This window comes from Piliocolobus tephrosceles, chromosome 14, assembly GCF_002776525.5.
Source record: "Piliocolobus tephrosceles isolate RC106 chromosome 14, ASM277652v3, whole genome shotgun sequence".
Taxonomy (NCBI): Eukaryota; Metazoa; Chordata; class Mammalia; order Primates; family Cercopithecidae; genus Piliocolobus; species Piliocolobus tephrosceles.
Window position 1 is genome coordinate 89,195,944 of NC_045447.1, and position 18,584 is coordinate 89,214,527.

At 39.5% G+C, this 18,584-nt stretch overlaps 1 protein-coding gene across 2 annotated transcripts in view; it reads left to right on the forward strand.

Moving 5' to 3' along the window:
- The window catches only part of OSTF1 (osteoclast stimulating factor 1), a 58,531-nt gene extending 54,830 nt beyond the window's left edge, over nucleotides 1-3,701 (forward strand). For both annotated transcript variants that reach the window (XM_023213307.3, XM_023213306.3), the window contains one exon: nucleotides 3,175-3,701. In XM_023213307.3, the coding sequence (XP_023069075.1) occupies nucleotides 3,175-3,233 (59 nt within the window). In that variant the 3' untranslated portion in view covers nucleotides 3,234-3,701. The remainder of the gene's footprint in view (nucleotides 1-3,174) is intronic.
- The last annotated feature ends 14,883 nt before the right edge of the window (nucleotides 3,702-18,584 follow it).

The window sequence follows — 18,584 nt, forward strand, 5'->3', positions numbered from 1 at the left end:
GTTCTGCCCGTTTGTGAATTTTATGTAAATGGAATCAAACAGTATGTACTTGTTGTGACTGACCTCTTTTCATTTACATTATGTCTGTGAGATTCATCTGTGTGCCTGTGTTTATTTCTCCATCATCTATTTATTGTTTGTATGTTTGTTGGTTGGTCTTAAGTGCTGGTTCTTGATTTGAGATGTGTAAACCCAGGGTGATAGGATTGAGTTAAAATGAACGTGAGCTAGGGAAGGATGGCAGTGCTGCAGGAAGATACATTCCCATGCATGCTACGCCAAAGTGGGCTATGAAGAGATACAGCTTATTAAACAACGCCTGACCATGTGAGAGGTTTCCTGAGAAAACTGCCTCAGAACAGTTCATGAAAGGAGAGAAGGAGAAATAATTTAGTTGCCTGACTTGTTTCTGTCTTTTGATGACCACTCAGTCAGAGTCTGCACCATAGCAAATCATCCTCTCTTTTTAATAGGAGAAGTGAGAATAAAATAAAGAACAGAAGTAACCATCTGAGGGCACAGAATAGGGGCAGACCTTAAGATAGCAAAGTAGAAGGGGAAAGAGTTTTCCTATTTGTCTCTCAGGCTTTAGCTTAGAAAGCTGCGTTTTACCAAGTTGACATGAAGTTCTGAAGTTCCTGGGTGTGTTTTGGGGGAGAACAAAATATATTCCTCCCAGTTCTTGTGAACTCCTCTTGAGGAGAGTGGAGAAAAATAGAGTCAACCTGGAGACTTCCAGTAGCTTGGAAGCTGGTGTGAAGTCACTGAAACATGGCCAGGTGCGGTTTCTCACACTTGTAATCCCAGCACTTTGGGAGGCAGGGAGGATTGCTTGCATCCAGGAGTTCAAGACTAGCCTGGACAACATAGTGAGATGACACCTCTACAAAAAAAAATTAAAAATTAAGCTGAGTGTGGTGGTACCCGCCTGTAGCCTCAGCTACTTGGGAGGCTGAGGTGGGAGGATCGCTTGAGTCCAGGAAGTTGAGGCTGCAGTGAGCCGTGATTGCACCACTGCACTGCAGCCTGGGTGACAGAATGAGATCCAGAAAAGAGACCTCCGTTCTTTCCTTCTTTCTCTTGCAAGATAAATCAGCTTCCACCTCCCTTGTACTGATCATCCCTTCTCCTTTTCTTTTTCTTAACAATCATTTTCCAAAACCTGTAAACATGAAGACTTTTTTTTAAAAAAAGAGTATTAGCATACCTAAAAAAATAATTCCTTAATATCATCAAATATCTTGTCCTTGTCCAAACTTCAATTTTCTCATACATCTTTGTTTGTTTTTACTTATTTATTTACTTATGGTTTATTTACATCAGGATTCACATAAGGTCAGTTTGTGGTTGGTAGATATATCTCTTTATTTTTTAAGCAATAGTTCCTTTCCCTCCCCTCTTGCCCCTTTTTAACCTTACCATTTATTTATTAAAGAAACTGGGTCAACTCACTTGAATTTCCCATTCTGGACATTGCTGACTACATTCCCATGGTGTTATTTGTCATGTTCCTCTGTCCTTTAAGTTTTTGTCAATTGGTGTTAGATTTAGAGGTTTGATCCAGTATAGATTCATTCTTTCATCCATCTATCTGTCTGTCTGTCTGTCTATCTATCTATCTATCTATCTATCCATCCTATCTATCTATCTATCTATCTATCTATCTATCTATCTATCTATCTATCTATCTATCTATCTCTATCTAGAGGTTTGAAGCAATTTAGGTTCTATCCATCTACTTACCTACCTACCTAGCTATGTATCTAGCTAGCTAGCTAAAGTTTTGATCCAATTTAGGTTCAGTCAATCAATCTATCTATCCATCTGTATATCTACCTGCCTACCTACCTAATCATGTTTCTTTCTTGGGAGTAGAAAGAATAATAGGTCATACAGAATATTGTGTTTTTTTTTGTCAGGGGCACATGATACCTGGTTGTCACTCTTCCTGTGATGTGACATCCATTGATGATCATTGCCTAGATCTGTTACTAAACAGCACAAAATGATAATATTCTAATTAAATCACTTCTTTCTGAGTTACTAGCTGGAACATAAAAGTTTTCCCTCATCAATTGTTTTGTTACACAGTGGAATAGTTAATGTAGCAAGGGTGGGATAAATGCTGGATTTTTGCCCTTTATTTAAGAGTTTTTAAAAAATAAGCTGGTCTCTGTCATCCTCCAAAGGGTGAAAAATGAGTTCTTTTTGGTGTGCATTTATGCGCTTTAATCCATTCCAATTAGTAGCTTTATCAATAGCCCATCTTTGGCTAGTGGAGGCCTCTTTAACTTGAATCCCAGACCCTTTCACATGATGCTGTCTTTTATAGGATCCTTACTTTATGGCATGACTAGGGTTCTAGGTCCATCTCTTACACTTCCTGCCCCATACTTGGAACTGGTCATATGTATGGTAAGCTTCAGAGATGTGATACTTACAGACCATGATGATCTGGGTGCTAAGACATATATATTTATTGAACTTCAACAATGTGCCTGTGTTTGCATTCTGTTTTTCCCACCTAAATTATACTTGGGGTAATCTGTTGCTATAGGAATTTGACTAGACAGTTGAAGAGGTGACAGTGAAAGATCAGATGTCTTCCTTTCAAGTCCTGTTCAAGGATGCTTGAACATTTGGTGGGGTCCAGCTCTTTCTATTTTAAAACTTTTTCCCCCTATTTCAGCCTTTTGCTTTATTGTCAGTGTTTTCTGCATTGAAATTGAAGCTTCTTTGTTTTCATTCTTTCTTTTCCTTTTTTCCCTTCAGTAGTTAACTTCCTAACCCATGACCTTGCCTTTAGGAAAGACCTCAGGCTGTCACTGGGAGAGGAGGTTGGAAGCGCAGTTGTCAGACTGGAGTGCTGCTGGTGGTGTGTCATGTTGGTCATGGCGCCTGTGGCTGGGCCTTTCTGTTGGAAATGGATGCATGGCACCTAGGGCCAAAACTCTTCTGCATGACCATGGAACCAACACATCGTCAGCCTCTGTGGCAACAGAAACTTAATGGTTAGGCTGAAAATCTACAGCAGAGAAAGATCCTCAGGGAAAGTACAATGCATGGGTCAGATGGAAGAGTCTATTTTAATTTAAGAGCTTTGAAAATGAAAAACTAAAATCTGAGCAGTTTATAATTTCCCTGTTTTGCTTTTTCCCCTCCTCTTTCTTTTAGATGCAGTTCGAACATTAAGCAATGCCGAGGACTATCTCGATGATGAAGACTCAGATTAATTCCTTTCTGGAGCTTTGAGATCTAAAACTTCTGTTGCTTTTGCCATTCCAAAACTTTGTCTTTGCCAGAAAACTGTTGGTAATTATAAAGAAAAGTATATATGAACACGGCAGTGTTGCACTGTGTTTGAGTAGCACGTGTAAATGAATATGAATTGTTCCCACCTTTGGCTTGCCAATAAGTGACTGGATTCTTGGCTGTATAAAATACATTTGTGTTCACCAGAGTAGAACAAGAAGAGATTATTTCTATTTATCAAGCTAAAGGAATTTTAAGATTTTTTTTTTCTTTAAAACAAATCAGGATTTTTTTTTTCTTTTTTTTTGAGTTCAAGTGCTTTACCTCAATGGTTGAGATATTTTGAATGGATTTTTTAAGGGGGAAAAATGCTTATTATAATAATAAACCAAAATACTTAACAGAAAATCGTCAGCTATTCTGACAAAAATAAACATTTTGAGACTTTATTCCTTTTGTCTGTTTCTGTGGTATCACTTGTTGTCACTAAGTAAAGCTTTTTGTATTTAGGTAAGAACTGATTTTATTTTTTAAATTATGTTTAATATTTATTAGCACAGAAGAATAATGGGAGCCACATTTTAGTTCAACTTCTTGTGTCAGCTTTGATCAAAGTCAAGACAATAATCATTGAGAAAGTGCATGTCTAATAAAATAGGTAAATTTAATAATTATGAGATTTCCAGTTTTTATCTCCAAGGTTGTATTTAGAGTGGAGAAACCTAACAACTCATTAGAGTTTCTCTAAGATTTGAAAGGTTAAAAAAATTTATTTCCTTATGTTAGATGCCATACTTTTCCATATGGAGTAGTCAGGAACCATGAAATTTTTTGCATTCAGTTTTTAAAATAACATTTGTTTTCTCACAGTATGGATCTAGTTCATAATGATTCAGATTCTTTTGCTGAAACACAATTAACATTGCAGGGAGCCTTCTGTACTACTGACACGACACTTCTTTGGCATTCTAATTTGGTATCAATACAGTGATGATATTAAAAATGATATGGATTAGAATTTGCCTGGAATCCCGGCCGTAGGTCCGAAAGTATATTTTGCATGATTTCAATGCTACTTTCAAAAAACACGTTGTTGAAGAGAAGGAAATGTGTGAAGAAGGAAGTGGGTTAGCTCAGGAAATGAATAACTGCCTCTATAAGAGTTTATTCTGTGACTGTTTGGTTTTTCTCTCTGTGGGAGCCTTGAGAAACGATGCCCAGAGAAGCCCATTTGAGGTCTTTCAAACCCCCCCAGTTAAATTTTAGTAGAAGGGAATCTGTACAACTAGTGACAGCAAAGTATGAACACAAATTCTGGCACCAACGAAAGAGGGCATTTTATTCTTAAATATGTTATTAAATTTGATGTAACCAGTTGTATTTCTTCTTAAACATAAACTTGAAGATATGAAATTCTTCCTGAAATTGTATCTATTCCCATAGATCCTTTAAGATTTTTCTTTAAAATGGGGCTTATTTCTTAACAAAAAGCTTTTAGAGAACCCTGTAACTTTTTGTTCTTCTATACTTTGGGCCGGAGTAATTGGGATGGATTTCAACTAAAGACTCTTAATTTTTAAAACATGGGCAGAAATAATACAGCTTGTGTGGCTATAGACAGTGTTTATCAAAATACCGTGTACTTGCTTTAGATACATTATTTGTGTATCTGAGGGACAGAATAGTGGAGGTCTCACTATCATTGTTTTTAACATTAGCAAACTTAAGAGAATTTTAGAAAGTTGGACAACTATAGTTTTTTTGAAGATGAGGAGAGTACTTAGCTATGTGCATGAATTTTTGGTGAAACAGGACAACTCATTTAGTTGTGGCTAAAACTCCACTGGATTTTTTTTTTTTTAATTTGTTTCTTGTTTGTTCAGCCTGGCTGATCCGAGCTTTCTCAGAGATTGTTTAGTGCTGAACTCAGCAACAAAAATCAGTTCTAGGAATTTGCCACTGCTGTGACTGTGCAGAGGAGAGCTTTGATTATGTTTTGGAAATAACTTCAGAGGTTTTGCTGTAATCTGAGCTTGCTGACAATCACTGTGGCCTGAACTCCTTTCTAGCGGTTGCACCCTTTAAATAGGAAATGCCTTCCAGCTACTTGGGCAGTGAGATACTTGTTTAGTTGTAGGCCCAGGAGCCTCATGCAAAGAAAAATTCTTAGCAGGGGTTCCCATTTCAGTTTCCTTTCTGAGCTGTTCTGTTGCACATTTTGTTGTTGTTGGGCTGACATGTATTACCTCATTTCTTTTTGAGCCCCCATGGCTCCTCTTTTCAGTAGATTAATTATGTTATTACCCAAAGGGAAGTGTTGAACAAAGCAATGGTGACTCCATTTTATTAATCTTAAAAAAAAACTGGAAATAGACTGGGTGTGGTTGGCTTATTCCTGTAATCCCAGCACTTTGGGAGGCTGAGGCGGGAGGATCACCTGAGGTCAGGAGTTCAAGACCAGCCTGGCCAACATGGTGAAACCCTGTCTCTACTAAAAAATATATATTAAAAAAGTAGCTGGGCATGGTGGCGGGTGCCTGTAATTCCATCTATTTGGGAGGCTGAGGCAGGAGAACTGCTTGAACCCGGGAGGTGGAGGTTGCAGTGAACCAAGATTGCGCCATTGCACTCCAGCCTAGTCAACAGAGAGCAATTCGGTCTCAAAAAAAAAAAGGAAATAATGCTGAAAATGAAATTTTAGGTAATTTGCAGATAATTCTAAAGATGGAAATGTAATTTTTCCACATAAGCCTTCTTCATATTTTTTACTGTGTAGAGGTTCTGATTTACTAATTTTCTCATTGTGAGCACTATATTTATCATCTTTGTAAATGATTTCTTTTCTGATAGGCTGTGGAAGCTAACATTTACATCTGATCATCTGCATTCCCTGTTGACTCAGACTGTGTATTTTTTGTCTTGATTTTTATATTGTAAACATGTACATAGCAGGAAAAGATTGTATAGCCAAACTTTGAAGTGTCCAATTACTAAAAGTTGAGGTTTTAGTGGGAGAAGTATTGTAAAAGATTCTGTTGCAAATCTAGCTTTGGTGAACAGTTTTCTTATGTGCAGGAAAAATTGCAGACCACAAATTTATGGCTTCTGTTTCCTTATTTCTCAATAACAAGCTTTTACATCTGCCCCTCCCTTAAAATGACATGAAATTAAATACAACTACCATTTATGAAATGTCTACTCTGCCAGTGCCTGTGTGAGACATTTTCACAGACATGATGTCATTTGATCTTTACAGTAACCTTAGGTGAGGAACGTCAATGCCCCAACTTTTTACAGAGACGCTGAGGTTTGAAAGAACTCAAGTGAAAGAACTGGTTCAAGTTCACACTGCTTGAAGGTGGACACACGGGTCTGGGGGAAGCCTGAACCCATGCGCTCTTGCCTGCTGCAACAGTCAGGTGTCGTCATTCACATTCTGTCAGAAAAATCTGCAGAAACAGAACAAGTTCTTTCCAATGGAAGCCCTGATACAGGCATCTAACAAATTCAGCATATCTGCTAATCAATTCATAATTTATTTAAAATGACCCTAAGTGCTTCCAGAGAAATTTTTGTAAAACTTTTAGTTCCCAGTAACCCTAAAGAAATATGATTTAATGAAGCAGGTTTTACTCCCAAGTTTCCAAAATTTCCTACTCTGTGCACATTAGAGTATGAGTAAGTATAAGAGAAGGAAAGCTTAGATCAGCAGCTACTCACTGTGCTTTGAGTTTACATTGCTAAGTTCAGCAGTTCTCAGAATCTGAGAGCTCCTCACTTCTGTGTAACCATGAAAATAAATGCGTCCCTTGAAAGGGTCAGGGGATGTGGTCTTACCTGAGTCTGGGAGCTCGATGCGTAAATGGAGGTAAGTAACCTCACACTTCCCAGGCAGTGCTGCTGTGTCTGTTGTCAGTGGCCAGCGGCTTGGGTTTCCCAGCAGGCTCAGCCTTTCTCCAGAGCTTTCACTGTATGCAACTGGGAGCCGGAGGGAGGCCAGGTTCCTCGCTGTGGCTGGAAAAGAACACTGAGGAAATCCAAAGGTATGCATTAGAGAGCCTGACAGGAAGCAGGAAGGAAAGTGGAAAGAATAGACAAGGAGTGAAGAGGCTGAGCCTCAAAGGAAAAATGGTTCCCCTTTCTAATGACCCATAGTTCTGACAGAAATCAGTAGAATGCTTGGAGAAGTGGTGAGGCGTATGGGCTTTGGAATTACACTGTCTGAATTCAAGCCAGATTCTGCTGAGTGACCTGGGACGGGTTACCTAAACACCCAGGTTCCCTAGCTGTGCAGTGGAGGAGGTGGTAGTATCTACTGCCTAGAGTTCGAAGGATTAAATGAAATCATTACGCAAATGACTTAGTTCCTGAAAAACTCTACTACCGAGCGGTTGCTCAGTTAACGTTGGGTATAACCATGAACAAGGAAGTCTACGTTAAAACCAGGTATGTGTGTTATACAAAGGAATGTGTCAACACGTTTTTCAGTTTCACCACCAATATTGAAGAGCCGTATTTTTAAAGGATTTGAAAATCCTTTAAAAATGAGTGGAGGGGCCAGGCGCGGTGGCTCACGCCTGTAATCCCAGCATTTTGGGAGGCCGAGGTGGGCGGGGTCAAGAGATGGAGACCATCCTGGCTAACATGGTGTGAAACCCCGTCTTTACCAAAAAATACAAAAAATTAGCAGGGCGTGGTGGCGGGCGCCTGTAGTCCCAGCCACTCGGGAGGCTGAGGCAGGAGAATGGCGTGAACCCGGGAGGCGGAGCTTACAGTGAGCCGAGATCGCGCCACAGCACTCCAGCCTGGGCCACAGAGCGAGACTCCATCTCAAAAAAAAAAAAAATTCAGTGGAGGACAATGATGTTAGTTTCCAGTCACCTAGGTTTCTTTATATGTGGTAGTAGAGTTTTTCTTTTTCTCTCTTTTTTTCCTTTTAATTTTATTTTTTTGAGACGGAGTCTTGTTCTGTCGCCAGGCTGGAGTGCAGTGACAAATCTCAGCTCACTGCAACTTCCACCTCCCAGGTTCAAGCGAGTCTCCTGCCTCAGCCCCCCCGAGTCGCTGGGACTACAGGTGTGCACCATCACACCTGGCTAAGTTTTGTATTTTTAGTAAAGACGGGGTTTTGCCATGTTAGCCAGGCTGGTCTCGAACTCCTGACCTCAAGTGATCCACCCGCCTCGGCCTCCCAAAGTGCTGGGATTACAGGTGTGAGCCACTGTGCCCGGTCAAGTTTTTCAATATAAATGTACTTTATTTGAGTTACAGGGAAGAGGTATGTAACTGGAAAAGACCTGGTTATTATTGTTAATAGACTAATTAAAAGATGAAGTAGGGAGAATGTCTCTGCCACTGTTTCAATTTCATCTTGTTGCTTTCAAGTGGTTTGATAGGCTTGATAGACGTTGGGTCCGATGTTTGATACATGATGATTTGAAATCAGAAAGGTGTTTGGTGTTACTATCCTGCTCTTACATGATTTCAAAATTCAGACAATACTGTTATTCAAATGAATAGACTTTGCACCTTCATAGGTTCCCCTATAAAGTCTAAACTTCAAGAATTTAGTCTCACAGCGTCAATGAGAAAAAGAGAATTGAAGACATTTAAAAGTTAAGTATCGTACAATCATCATTAACTTTGAACAACAAGGCAAACTAAAAAGAACTAAATTGCATATTTTGTTACTACCCATTTCAGAAGGGGAATTCCTGAGGCCGCAAGAAAATGCTTTATGGCAACAGTAAGTATGAGATGTGGATGTGATGCCTGTTTGGACATGGGTTGGCTTGAAGAGTCACACAAAGCTGGTCATTGACTGAAACTAGAAATGGCTTTGGAGAAATTCGTGGCCCTGAAAGCTCTCAGAGAGGGCATGTCACCCTGACAGCAGGGTTCAGGGAAAGCTGGCATTCAGTCCTCTGTCATCGTGAGCCTGTGACTTTGACCAGGTGCCTTGGTCCACATGATATGCCCAAAATTAGGATCAGGTGATATCGGCTCCTCCTCGTGTGAAGCAAGCTATCATTGCTGCATCAGTTTCTTAGAGATCCTCAACCATGACCTGATTTTTGAGCCTCAGATCACAGCATAACCTTCTGTGGTGGTTGTGTCAACTTTCCAGGGTATGGTACTCCTCATCTGCATCAGGATGCGTGGCAAACCCCTGTGCTTAATCTCAGATCTGGGGTTCAGATGGTTGGTCTCAGGATGAAAGAGCACTCGAGGGCCCAGCTGAGTATGTGAGTGTGGTCTGGTGTGGTGGAGGTATTTACCGGATCTTTAGACTTGCTCTGGGCAGGGCTGGGTGTCTTGCTCTTCTATGAGCCATTGCGTCTCACAAACTGTTTATGTTTTGGCCACCATATATAGATACTGTATGAAGTTAGTCAGTGCCTTTCTTCTGTTTTTGAAAATGGGAAATCATGCCTTATCAGCTCTCTCCCCATTTCTCATTTTTAGTCAGCAATAGTGTCTTGTATACTGCGATGTGAATTAATTATTACCACTACCACTACTATTTATTAATGTATTTATTTTCCTCTGGTGTTGAAACTGAAACTACTACTGCTACTTCTAACTACTAAGCATTTATTCCTTGCTAGGAAATCTCAGCAGGAAAACCATAACTGCTCACATGAGAATTGTTCTTCAATATTGTCTTTTTTTTTTTTTGAGACGGAGTCTTGCTCTGTCGCCCAGGCTGGAGTGCAGTGGCCGGATCTCAGCTCACTGCAGTCCTTAGATGTCCAGTCCAGTGCCTTGCCCTCATCCCCTTTTTAATAGTTGGAGCCTGAGGCCCAGAAGTGACGCTGTGAGAAACATAAGTCAATACCAGAGCTGACCAGCAAGTGAGGAATTGGAAGCAAGGGGTCTGAGATAGTTGCCATGGGTATTTCCTTCTAGCTCGTGTTGCTGCGTGAGATCATTTTCCCACTGTGGGCTTGTTTTCCTTGAGTGAATTTTCCAGGTACTCTGTATTCCGCGCTCTCCTCCTTCCTTTTCTTTTATTCCATTTTAGCCCCACACAGGGGAATGGAAAGGGCCTGATTAAATCAACCCTTTTTTTTTTTAAATTTTTATCTTCTGAGGCCGGGCGCAGTGGCTCATGCCTGTAACCTTAGCACTTTGGGAGTCCGAGGCAGGCAGATCACTTGAGGTCAGGAGTTCGAGACCAGCCTGACCAACATGGAGAAACCCTGTCTCTACTAAAAATACAAAATCAGCCGGGCGTGGTGGCGCATGCCTGTAATCCCAGCTACTCGGGAGGCTGAGGCAGGAGAATCGCTTGAACCCGGGAGACGGAGGTTGCGGTGAGCCATGATCGTGCCATTGCACTCCAGCCTGGGCAACAAAAGTGAAAGTCTATGTCAAAACAAACAAACAAACAAAACCCTTTTATCTTCTGATTTAATGTGGCTAATATGAGAAGAAATTGAAATGCCAACCAAAATGTCATTTGAGATGATAGAGTTTATAATCCATGTTTTGTGGCCTTCCCCTATTACCTCTCCTAGATAAACAGGAGTTGAATGTCTTATGTCTTGATTTTTATGGTCTTTTAGTTACTACAATAACAAGATCACTCAATCCCTTGGGGTCTGTCATATTACAGAATATCAGTGTTCACTCTGCTTTTTTTTATTCATCTATCAGCAGTGAATAGCACTTTCATGTTTAAAATGCTTCCTTTTAAAGTTGGAGAATAAGAATAAATGTATTGAATGGCTTTGTTTAGTAGCAGCATTGTCGTTTAGACCCACTGAGGAATCTTAAGAATGAAATCATCATGAATAGGCAAATAGGTAATGTTTCAGTAAATACTTGTGGTGACTATGTTTCCTTTTTAACCAAGAGCCCAGTAAAGTTTGTAATTACTTCAACTGAATGCGAACACAAGGCCATTTCATGTCCTCAATCTTTATTGATATGCTTTGCTTATTTTAATGGCTTGCATATATTTTTTATTGTGCTGTTGATAATGGTTTTACATAATTCATACTGACACACAATAAAAGTCTCATTGTGTTCACATTCCTCTGTGGGTGTCTTCTGTTGCATGTTGATTGTGGTTTAATACTAAAACTGTAACAGTGTACATCCAGTACTGTTTCATTTTCCTTGTTACTACAAGCTATGTGATAAACTTACTTTATTCTGTATATAAGTCATTTTCATTTTTCAACATAATTTCTTTATTATGAAAGAAGCCAATACTTAAGTCTTAAGAAATTCTTACCATATAGTATTTTCTTATTCTCTATTTTATAAAATCTATGAAAATTCTTTACTCATCTCCACCTCAATAAGGAGTTTTAAATTGTGATTTGAGGGATTGTTGATCGATTGATTGATTGATTGATTGATTGAGACAGAGTCTCGCTCTGTTGCCCAGGCTGGAGTGCAGTGGCATGATCTCGGCTCACTGCAACCTCCGCCTCCTGGGTTGAAGAGATTCTCCTGTTTCAGCCTCCTGAGTAGCTGGGATTACAAGCATGTGCCACCACACCTGGGTAATTTTTGTATTTTTAGTAGAGACGGGGTTTTACCTTATTGGCCAGGCTGGTCTTGAACTCTGACCTCAAGTGATCCACCTGCCTCAGCCTCCCAAAGTGCTGGGATTACAGACGTGAGTCACCGTGCCCGGCCAGATTCTATAACTTTAAAAAACAAATTCCTTTTCTTTGTAAATTACCCAGGTTCAGGTATTCTGTTGTAAGCAACAGAAAACAGACTAAGACACCTTTCTGCACACTATTGACAAGATAATCTTTCTAAATTTTCACATGGAATGATCATTTGCCTTTTCTGGCTCTTGAAAGTGAGATCCAATGCAACCTCTACTCTGAAGCATTTTCTGTGTAGTTAAGCTAGAAATGATCTATTTTTCCTTTAATTTCTTATAACATTTGCTGTTTTTATTTTTTAGTTATCAGGTAACAAATATTTTTGTGTTGTAGTTACTTTGTGCTTATATTCATGTCTTAACTCATTGCAGTCTTTCAGGATAGGGTCTGTCATTGCTTTTGCCTCAAGATAGCACAGTGCCTAGCATATAGTAAGTGCTTAAACATTATAAAGAAATGCAGGGTAAAATTGACTTCTTTCTGTGTTTAGGTCTACAGATTTTAATACCTTGTATAGATTTAGGTAACCACCACAGCCAGGATACAGAACACTCTAAATAACTTCCTGTGCTATCACTCTAGAGTCACACCCTCCCTTTCTTCTTCCCCTTGCCAATCACTGATCTATTCTTCGTTACTGTGGTTCTGTTTTTTCCTAGGATGTCATATAAATTGAATCATACAGTATGTAGTCTTTTGAGGCTGGCTCCTTTTACTCAACCATAAGGACTTTGAGATTATTGTATCAATCGTGGCTTCCTTTTTTATTGTTGAGTAGTAGTCCTTTATATAACACAGTTCGTGGCTGTGGATATAACACAGTTCGTGGCTGGACATTTGGGTTGTTTCCAGCTTTTGGCAATTATAAAGAGCTATAAGTATTTGTGTACAGGTTTAAGCAAGTGCTTTTTGAATGAACAGATGAATAAATGATCAGTATAATTTCAACCATGTGGTCTTATGGACTGCTATACGTAAGCAAAATTTGTGATAAGCCTCATTGGAGGCACATACAGAAATGGACATATACATAATATTGATATATATTATATAGATACATAAAGATTATATATAATGAATAGTTCTAAAATAGACATACAAACAATTTTTTTTTCGGATTTCAAAAAAAGATGGGGTTACTTCTGGCTAGTTGTGGATGCGGGTAAGGTATCATCAACATTATTAGGATTCTGAAATCAAACAATTGCTTCCCAAACTCAGAGGCCTACAAACCAAAGAAATACATGAACCTGCCCAAAGATTTGTTTATTTTGTTATTTATGTAGAATTAATTGACTACTTTTAAAATGCTTCCATGAGGTCCAGAATGTCTGTTGATATCATTGACAGAATTACTCCCCGTGATTCAGAAATACAAAACACTTTAAATACAGTTTTTAAAAATGTCATTGTAGACATTCTCCGAAATTTCAAATAGAGCAAGAGATTCTCAAAAATTTCAAATAGAGCAAGACACTCTCAGAAAATTCAAAGTAGTGCAAAGCGTTTTGACTTCCCCTTCGAGAAAAATGCATCCACTTTTAGGGAGAACTGAGTTTTGGACCTGGATTTAACTACAAACTTAACTAAAAAGCATCAGGCAAGTTTTTTTTAACCTCTTGAACCTCTGTCTTCTCATCTCTAAAACTGAGATTACTATTGGCTGCCAAGTAGGACAGTTACAGTTTTAAGAGATCATGTGTAAAATGGTTGTCACGGCTGGGTGCAGTGGCTCATGCCTGTAATCCCAGCAGTTTGGGAAGCCAAGGCTGGTGGATCACGTAAGGTCAGGAGTTCAAGACCAGCCTAGCCAACATGGTGAAATCCCATCTCTACAAAAATATAAAAATTAGCTGGACATGATAGCAGGGGTGCCTGTAATCTCAGCTACTTGGGAGGCTGAGGCGGGAGAATGGCTTCAACCCAGGAGGCAGAGTTTGCAGTGAGCCGAGATCACGCCATTGCACTCTAGCCTGAGAGACAGAGGAGACTCTGTCTCAAAAAAAGAAAAAACAAGAAAAAAAAAATGCTTGTCACATAATATTCTTTCAATAAACGCTAAATCCCTTCTTCTCTGAGCTTCAACTTGCTTATCTTTGAAATGCGAGACTAAGAGTACATGATTTCTAAAAATTTTTCTAGCTCTGGATTTATTTTGTTTTAGTTTTTGTGATTGAGTGAGTTATGAACAGGTATATCTTCCAGGCACACAATTCTCTGAATTGGTAAGTAAAATATTGTGTCTCAATTCTCTTTTATACTCCAGTTTGACTTGCATTAGATAATTTAAAATAAAATGTTAATGATTTTTTTCTGTTTCAAATTACTTTGGAGGCAATAAGTTAGGTATAGTGCTCCAGGCCTTCTAATTAAGGAATATACTTGATGATAATGAAGGAATAGTGACACCAAATGTTTAACCTTGAACTCAGAGATTCCCAGTGGTTCTATATAACTTTTTTTTTTCCAGTCTTGTGTCCACCTTTACAATTCTTATGTATGTTCCTAAAGCACAGAGAAAATGAAAAAGTCACAGAACTCTAACCAAGGCATCAGACTGTTGGTCAGGAGGAAATTTAGAACTGAGTGCTGAGCAACTAATATTGCTGGGATTCAGTTGCACAAAGGGCCTCATTATCTCTCAGAAAGGCTCATATTTGGTGGTAACAAACGTGCTTATTTTTAAAAGAAGGAACTATTTAGTTGGATTTCAGAAACTATAGGCCGGTGGGCTTTATGTTAATCATTGTCAAAATTATAGAATGAATGATAAAAACAAATAATCAGCTTATAGAAAAGTAGGACATTTTCCTACATAATTACAACACATTCAAGACACTCAAGAAATTTAACACTGTTACAATGTTACTTCCCCAATTGTCTTACTAATGTCCTTTTAATATTTTTCTTCTTCTTTTGAGAGGGAGCCTCACTCTGTTGCCCAGGCTGGAGTGCAGCGGTGTGATGTTGGCTCACTGCAACCTCCGCCTTCTGGGTTCAAGCAATTCTCCTGTCTCAGCCTCCCGAGTAGCCGAGATTACAGGCGTCCGCCACCATGCCCGGCTAATTTTTGTGTTTTTAGTAGAGATGGTGTTTCACCATGTTGGCCGGGCTGGTCTTGAACTCCTGACCTCAGGTGATCCACCCACCTCAGCCTCCCAAAGTGCTGGGATTACAGGCGTGAGCCGCTGTGCCCAGCTGCATTTCTCTTCTTTAGTACAGAATTTCTCTTTCTTTCGTTTTTACACAAATAGTAACATATTCAATTCTTGCTCTTTTGTTATTTGAGACAAGGTCTTGATCTGTCACCCAGGCTGGAAGGCAGTGGCACAATCTCGGCTCACTGCATCATAGACCTCCCAGACTCAAGCGATTCTCCCAGCCTCTTGAGCAGCTGTTACTATAGGTGTGCACCACCATACCTGCTAATTTTTGTATTTTCTGTAGAGACAGGATTTCCACAGTTGCTCAGGCTGGTCTTGAATTCCTGGACTCAAGCCATCCTACTGCCTTGGCCTGCCAGAGTACTGGGATTACAGGCTTGAGCCACCGTGCCTGGTCTTTGTTTATTTTTTATTGTTATTGTTTAAAATTTTATCTTGGCAATAGCATTTTTTAAAAAAAGATCTGTCCCTTCTTTTTAATATAAATAGTATCGTATGTTACACTTTTTTGGGGGGATGAGGTGAGATTATTTTGTTTCTGTTATTGCTTAAAATTTTAGTCCTCATTCAGTGGCTCAGGCCTGTAATCCCAGCACTGTGGGAGGTCGAGGTGGGAGGATCACTTGAGCCCAGGAGTTGGAGACCAGCCTGGACAACATGGCAAAATCCCATCTCTACTGAAAATACAAAAAATTAGCTGGGCGTAGTGGCCCATGCCTGTCGTCCCCAGCTACTCAGGTGGCTGAGGTGAGAGGATCACTTGAGCCCAGGAGTTGATGGCTGCAATGAACCGTTAATGTGCCACTGCACTCTGGCCTGGGTAACAGAATGAGACCCTGTTTAAAAAAAAAAAAATCTTGGCAGTTATTCTCTGTCTTTACATAAGAGCTTTATCATTTATTTTGAATTGTCAAATGGTATTCCAGAGTATGGCTGTACCATAATTTATTTGATTGGGCTACAACTGGTGGATATTTACACTATTTTCAATAATTTAGGATTACAAACAGTGCAGTGATAAATTACATTATATGTATTTCATTTTATACAAGAGCACGTCTATCTCTGGGATGAATTCCTGAAAAATTGCTAAGTATGTACATATATTTCCATAAATATTGTCAAATTACTATGATAGGGTAATTGCCCTACATCAGCACTGTATGAGAATGCCTGTTTACCCAAAGCATTACCAACACAGGATTTATCAAGTATTTTGTGATTTTAGGACATTATTGATAGGTCCTCTATCTTCAAAACATTTTTCTCTCAAGCTCATGGAAATGCCTGAGTCTTACCACTCTTAAATCTGTTCTTTATAGAGCTGCCCTTGATGGTATTACCATCTTGCATAAAATCCTGTAATGGCTTCTCTGTAGACTGGGATAAGGACTCCTCAGTGTAGCTTAGTCAGGTTTGTGCTTGTATCTTTAACCTCATCCCTCACTATCCCCTCGATAATGGCCTCCCCCTCCCCAGTTCTGCTCCAACTTTGTTCAACCACTAACAGTTTCCCCCTAATGTGCGAAGTTTGTCTCATTGACAGCTTTTGCCAACTTCGCTTCTTTCTTGGAAGGCTTTGACCCTTTTTCATCTTATAGCCTTACCCAATCTGTTTTAAATTAGGTGCTCCTGTTGTGCGCTGCCTAACTTCCCAGGTTTACATTTTTCCCTGGATTTATCAGGGTTGATGTTGGCTGGTCCACCTTTTCTACTGGACTGGAAATTCTTTAAGCTCCGAAATCTTGTCTTGTGCACTAGAGCATTCACAGAGTCTGGACCACAGAGGGCCTTTAAGAAATGTTACTTAAATAAATATAGTTCTCTATTAAAAAGCAAATATTCTTAAGACAGATATCTGTTCACATTCTTTTGTTAGTGTAATTTATTTTACTATGGTAAAATATATAAAACATTTAAAAAGGGGCATTAATTTCATTAACAATGTTGTACAAGCATTACCTCTATCTATCTGCAAAACTTTCTCACTACCCAAACAGAAACTCTGTCACCATTAAGCAATAACTTGATTCCCCTCTTCTTCCAGTGCCATGGCAATCTCTAGTCTATTTCCTGTCTCTATGAATTTTCCTATTCAATATATTTTATCTAATTAAAATAATATATTTGTCCTTTTAACATCTGGCTTATTTCACTTAGCATAATATTTTCAAGGTGCATCCACGCTATAGCATGTATCAAAACTTTATTTCTCTTTATGGATGAATAATATTCTTTTTCTTTTTCCTTTTTTTTTTTTTGAGATGGAGTCTCACTCTGTCACTCAGGCTGGAGTGTACTGGCACAATCTCGGCTCACTGCAGCCTCCTCCGTCTCCCAGGTTCAGGTGATTCTCCTGCCTCAGCCTCCCAAGTAGCTGGGATTACAGGTGCCCACCACCATGCCCGGCTAATTTTTTTTATGTTTAGTAGAGATGGAGTTTCACCATGTTGGCCAGGGTGGTCTTGAACTCCTGACCTCAGGTGATCTGCCCTCCTTGGCCTCCCAAAGTGCTGGAATTACAGAATGATATTTTATTATATGTACACTCCACATTTTGTTTTCCTATTCATCTGTTGGTGGACACGTTTCCACCTATTGACAGCATTATTGTAAATAATGCTGCAATGAATATTGCCATACAAGTACCTGATCAAGTCCCTGTTTTAAATTCTTTCAGGTATATACCTACAAGTGGAATTCCTGGGCCTTATGGTAATTCTCTGTTTAGCTTTTTAAAGGAATCACCAAATTGTTCCCCACAGCAGCTGCACCATTTTATATTCCCATCAGCAATGTAGGAGGGTTCCAGTTTCTCCACATTCTTGCCAACATTTATTTTCCACTTTTAATTACAGCCATCGTAGTAGATGTGAAGCAGTATTACACTGTGGTTTTAATTTGCATTTCTCTAATGACTAAAGGTAGTGAATATCCTTTTGGTACTTCTTGGCCATTTCCATATGTTCTTGGAGAAACAACTATTCAAATATTTTGCCCATTTAAATTGGGTTGTTTTTCTTCTTGTTGAGTTTTAGGAGTTTTAACTATATATATTTTGGATATAACCTTATCAGATATATGACTTACAAATATTTTCTCCCATTCTGTGGGTTTTCTTTTCACTTTCTTGATAATGCCCCTTATGTACAAAAATTTTATATTGATGAAGTCCAATATATCTATTTTTTCTTTTGTGGCTTGTGTTTTTGGTGTCATATTAAGACTCCAGGCCGGGCGCGGTGGCTCAAGCCTGTAATCCCAGCACTTTGGGAGGCCGAGACGGGTGGATCACGAGGTCAGGAGATCGAGACCATCCTGGCCTACACGGTGAAACCCCGTCTCTATTAAAAAATACAAAAAACTAGCCGGGCGGGATGGCGGGCACCTGTAGTCCCAGCTACTCGGGAGGCTGAGGCAGGAGAATGGCGTAAACCCGGGAGGCGGAGCTTGCAGTGAGCCGAGATCTCGCCACTGCACTTCGGCCTGGGCGACAGAGGGAGACTCCATCTCAAAAAAAAAAAAAAAAAAAAAAGAC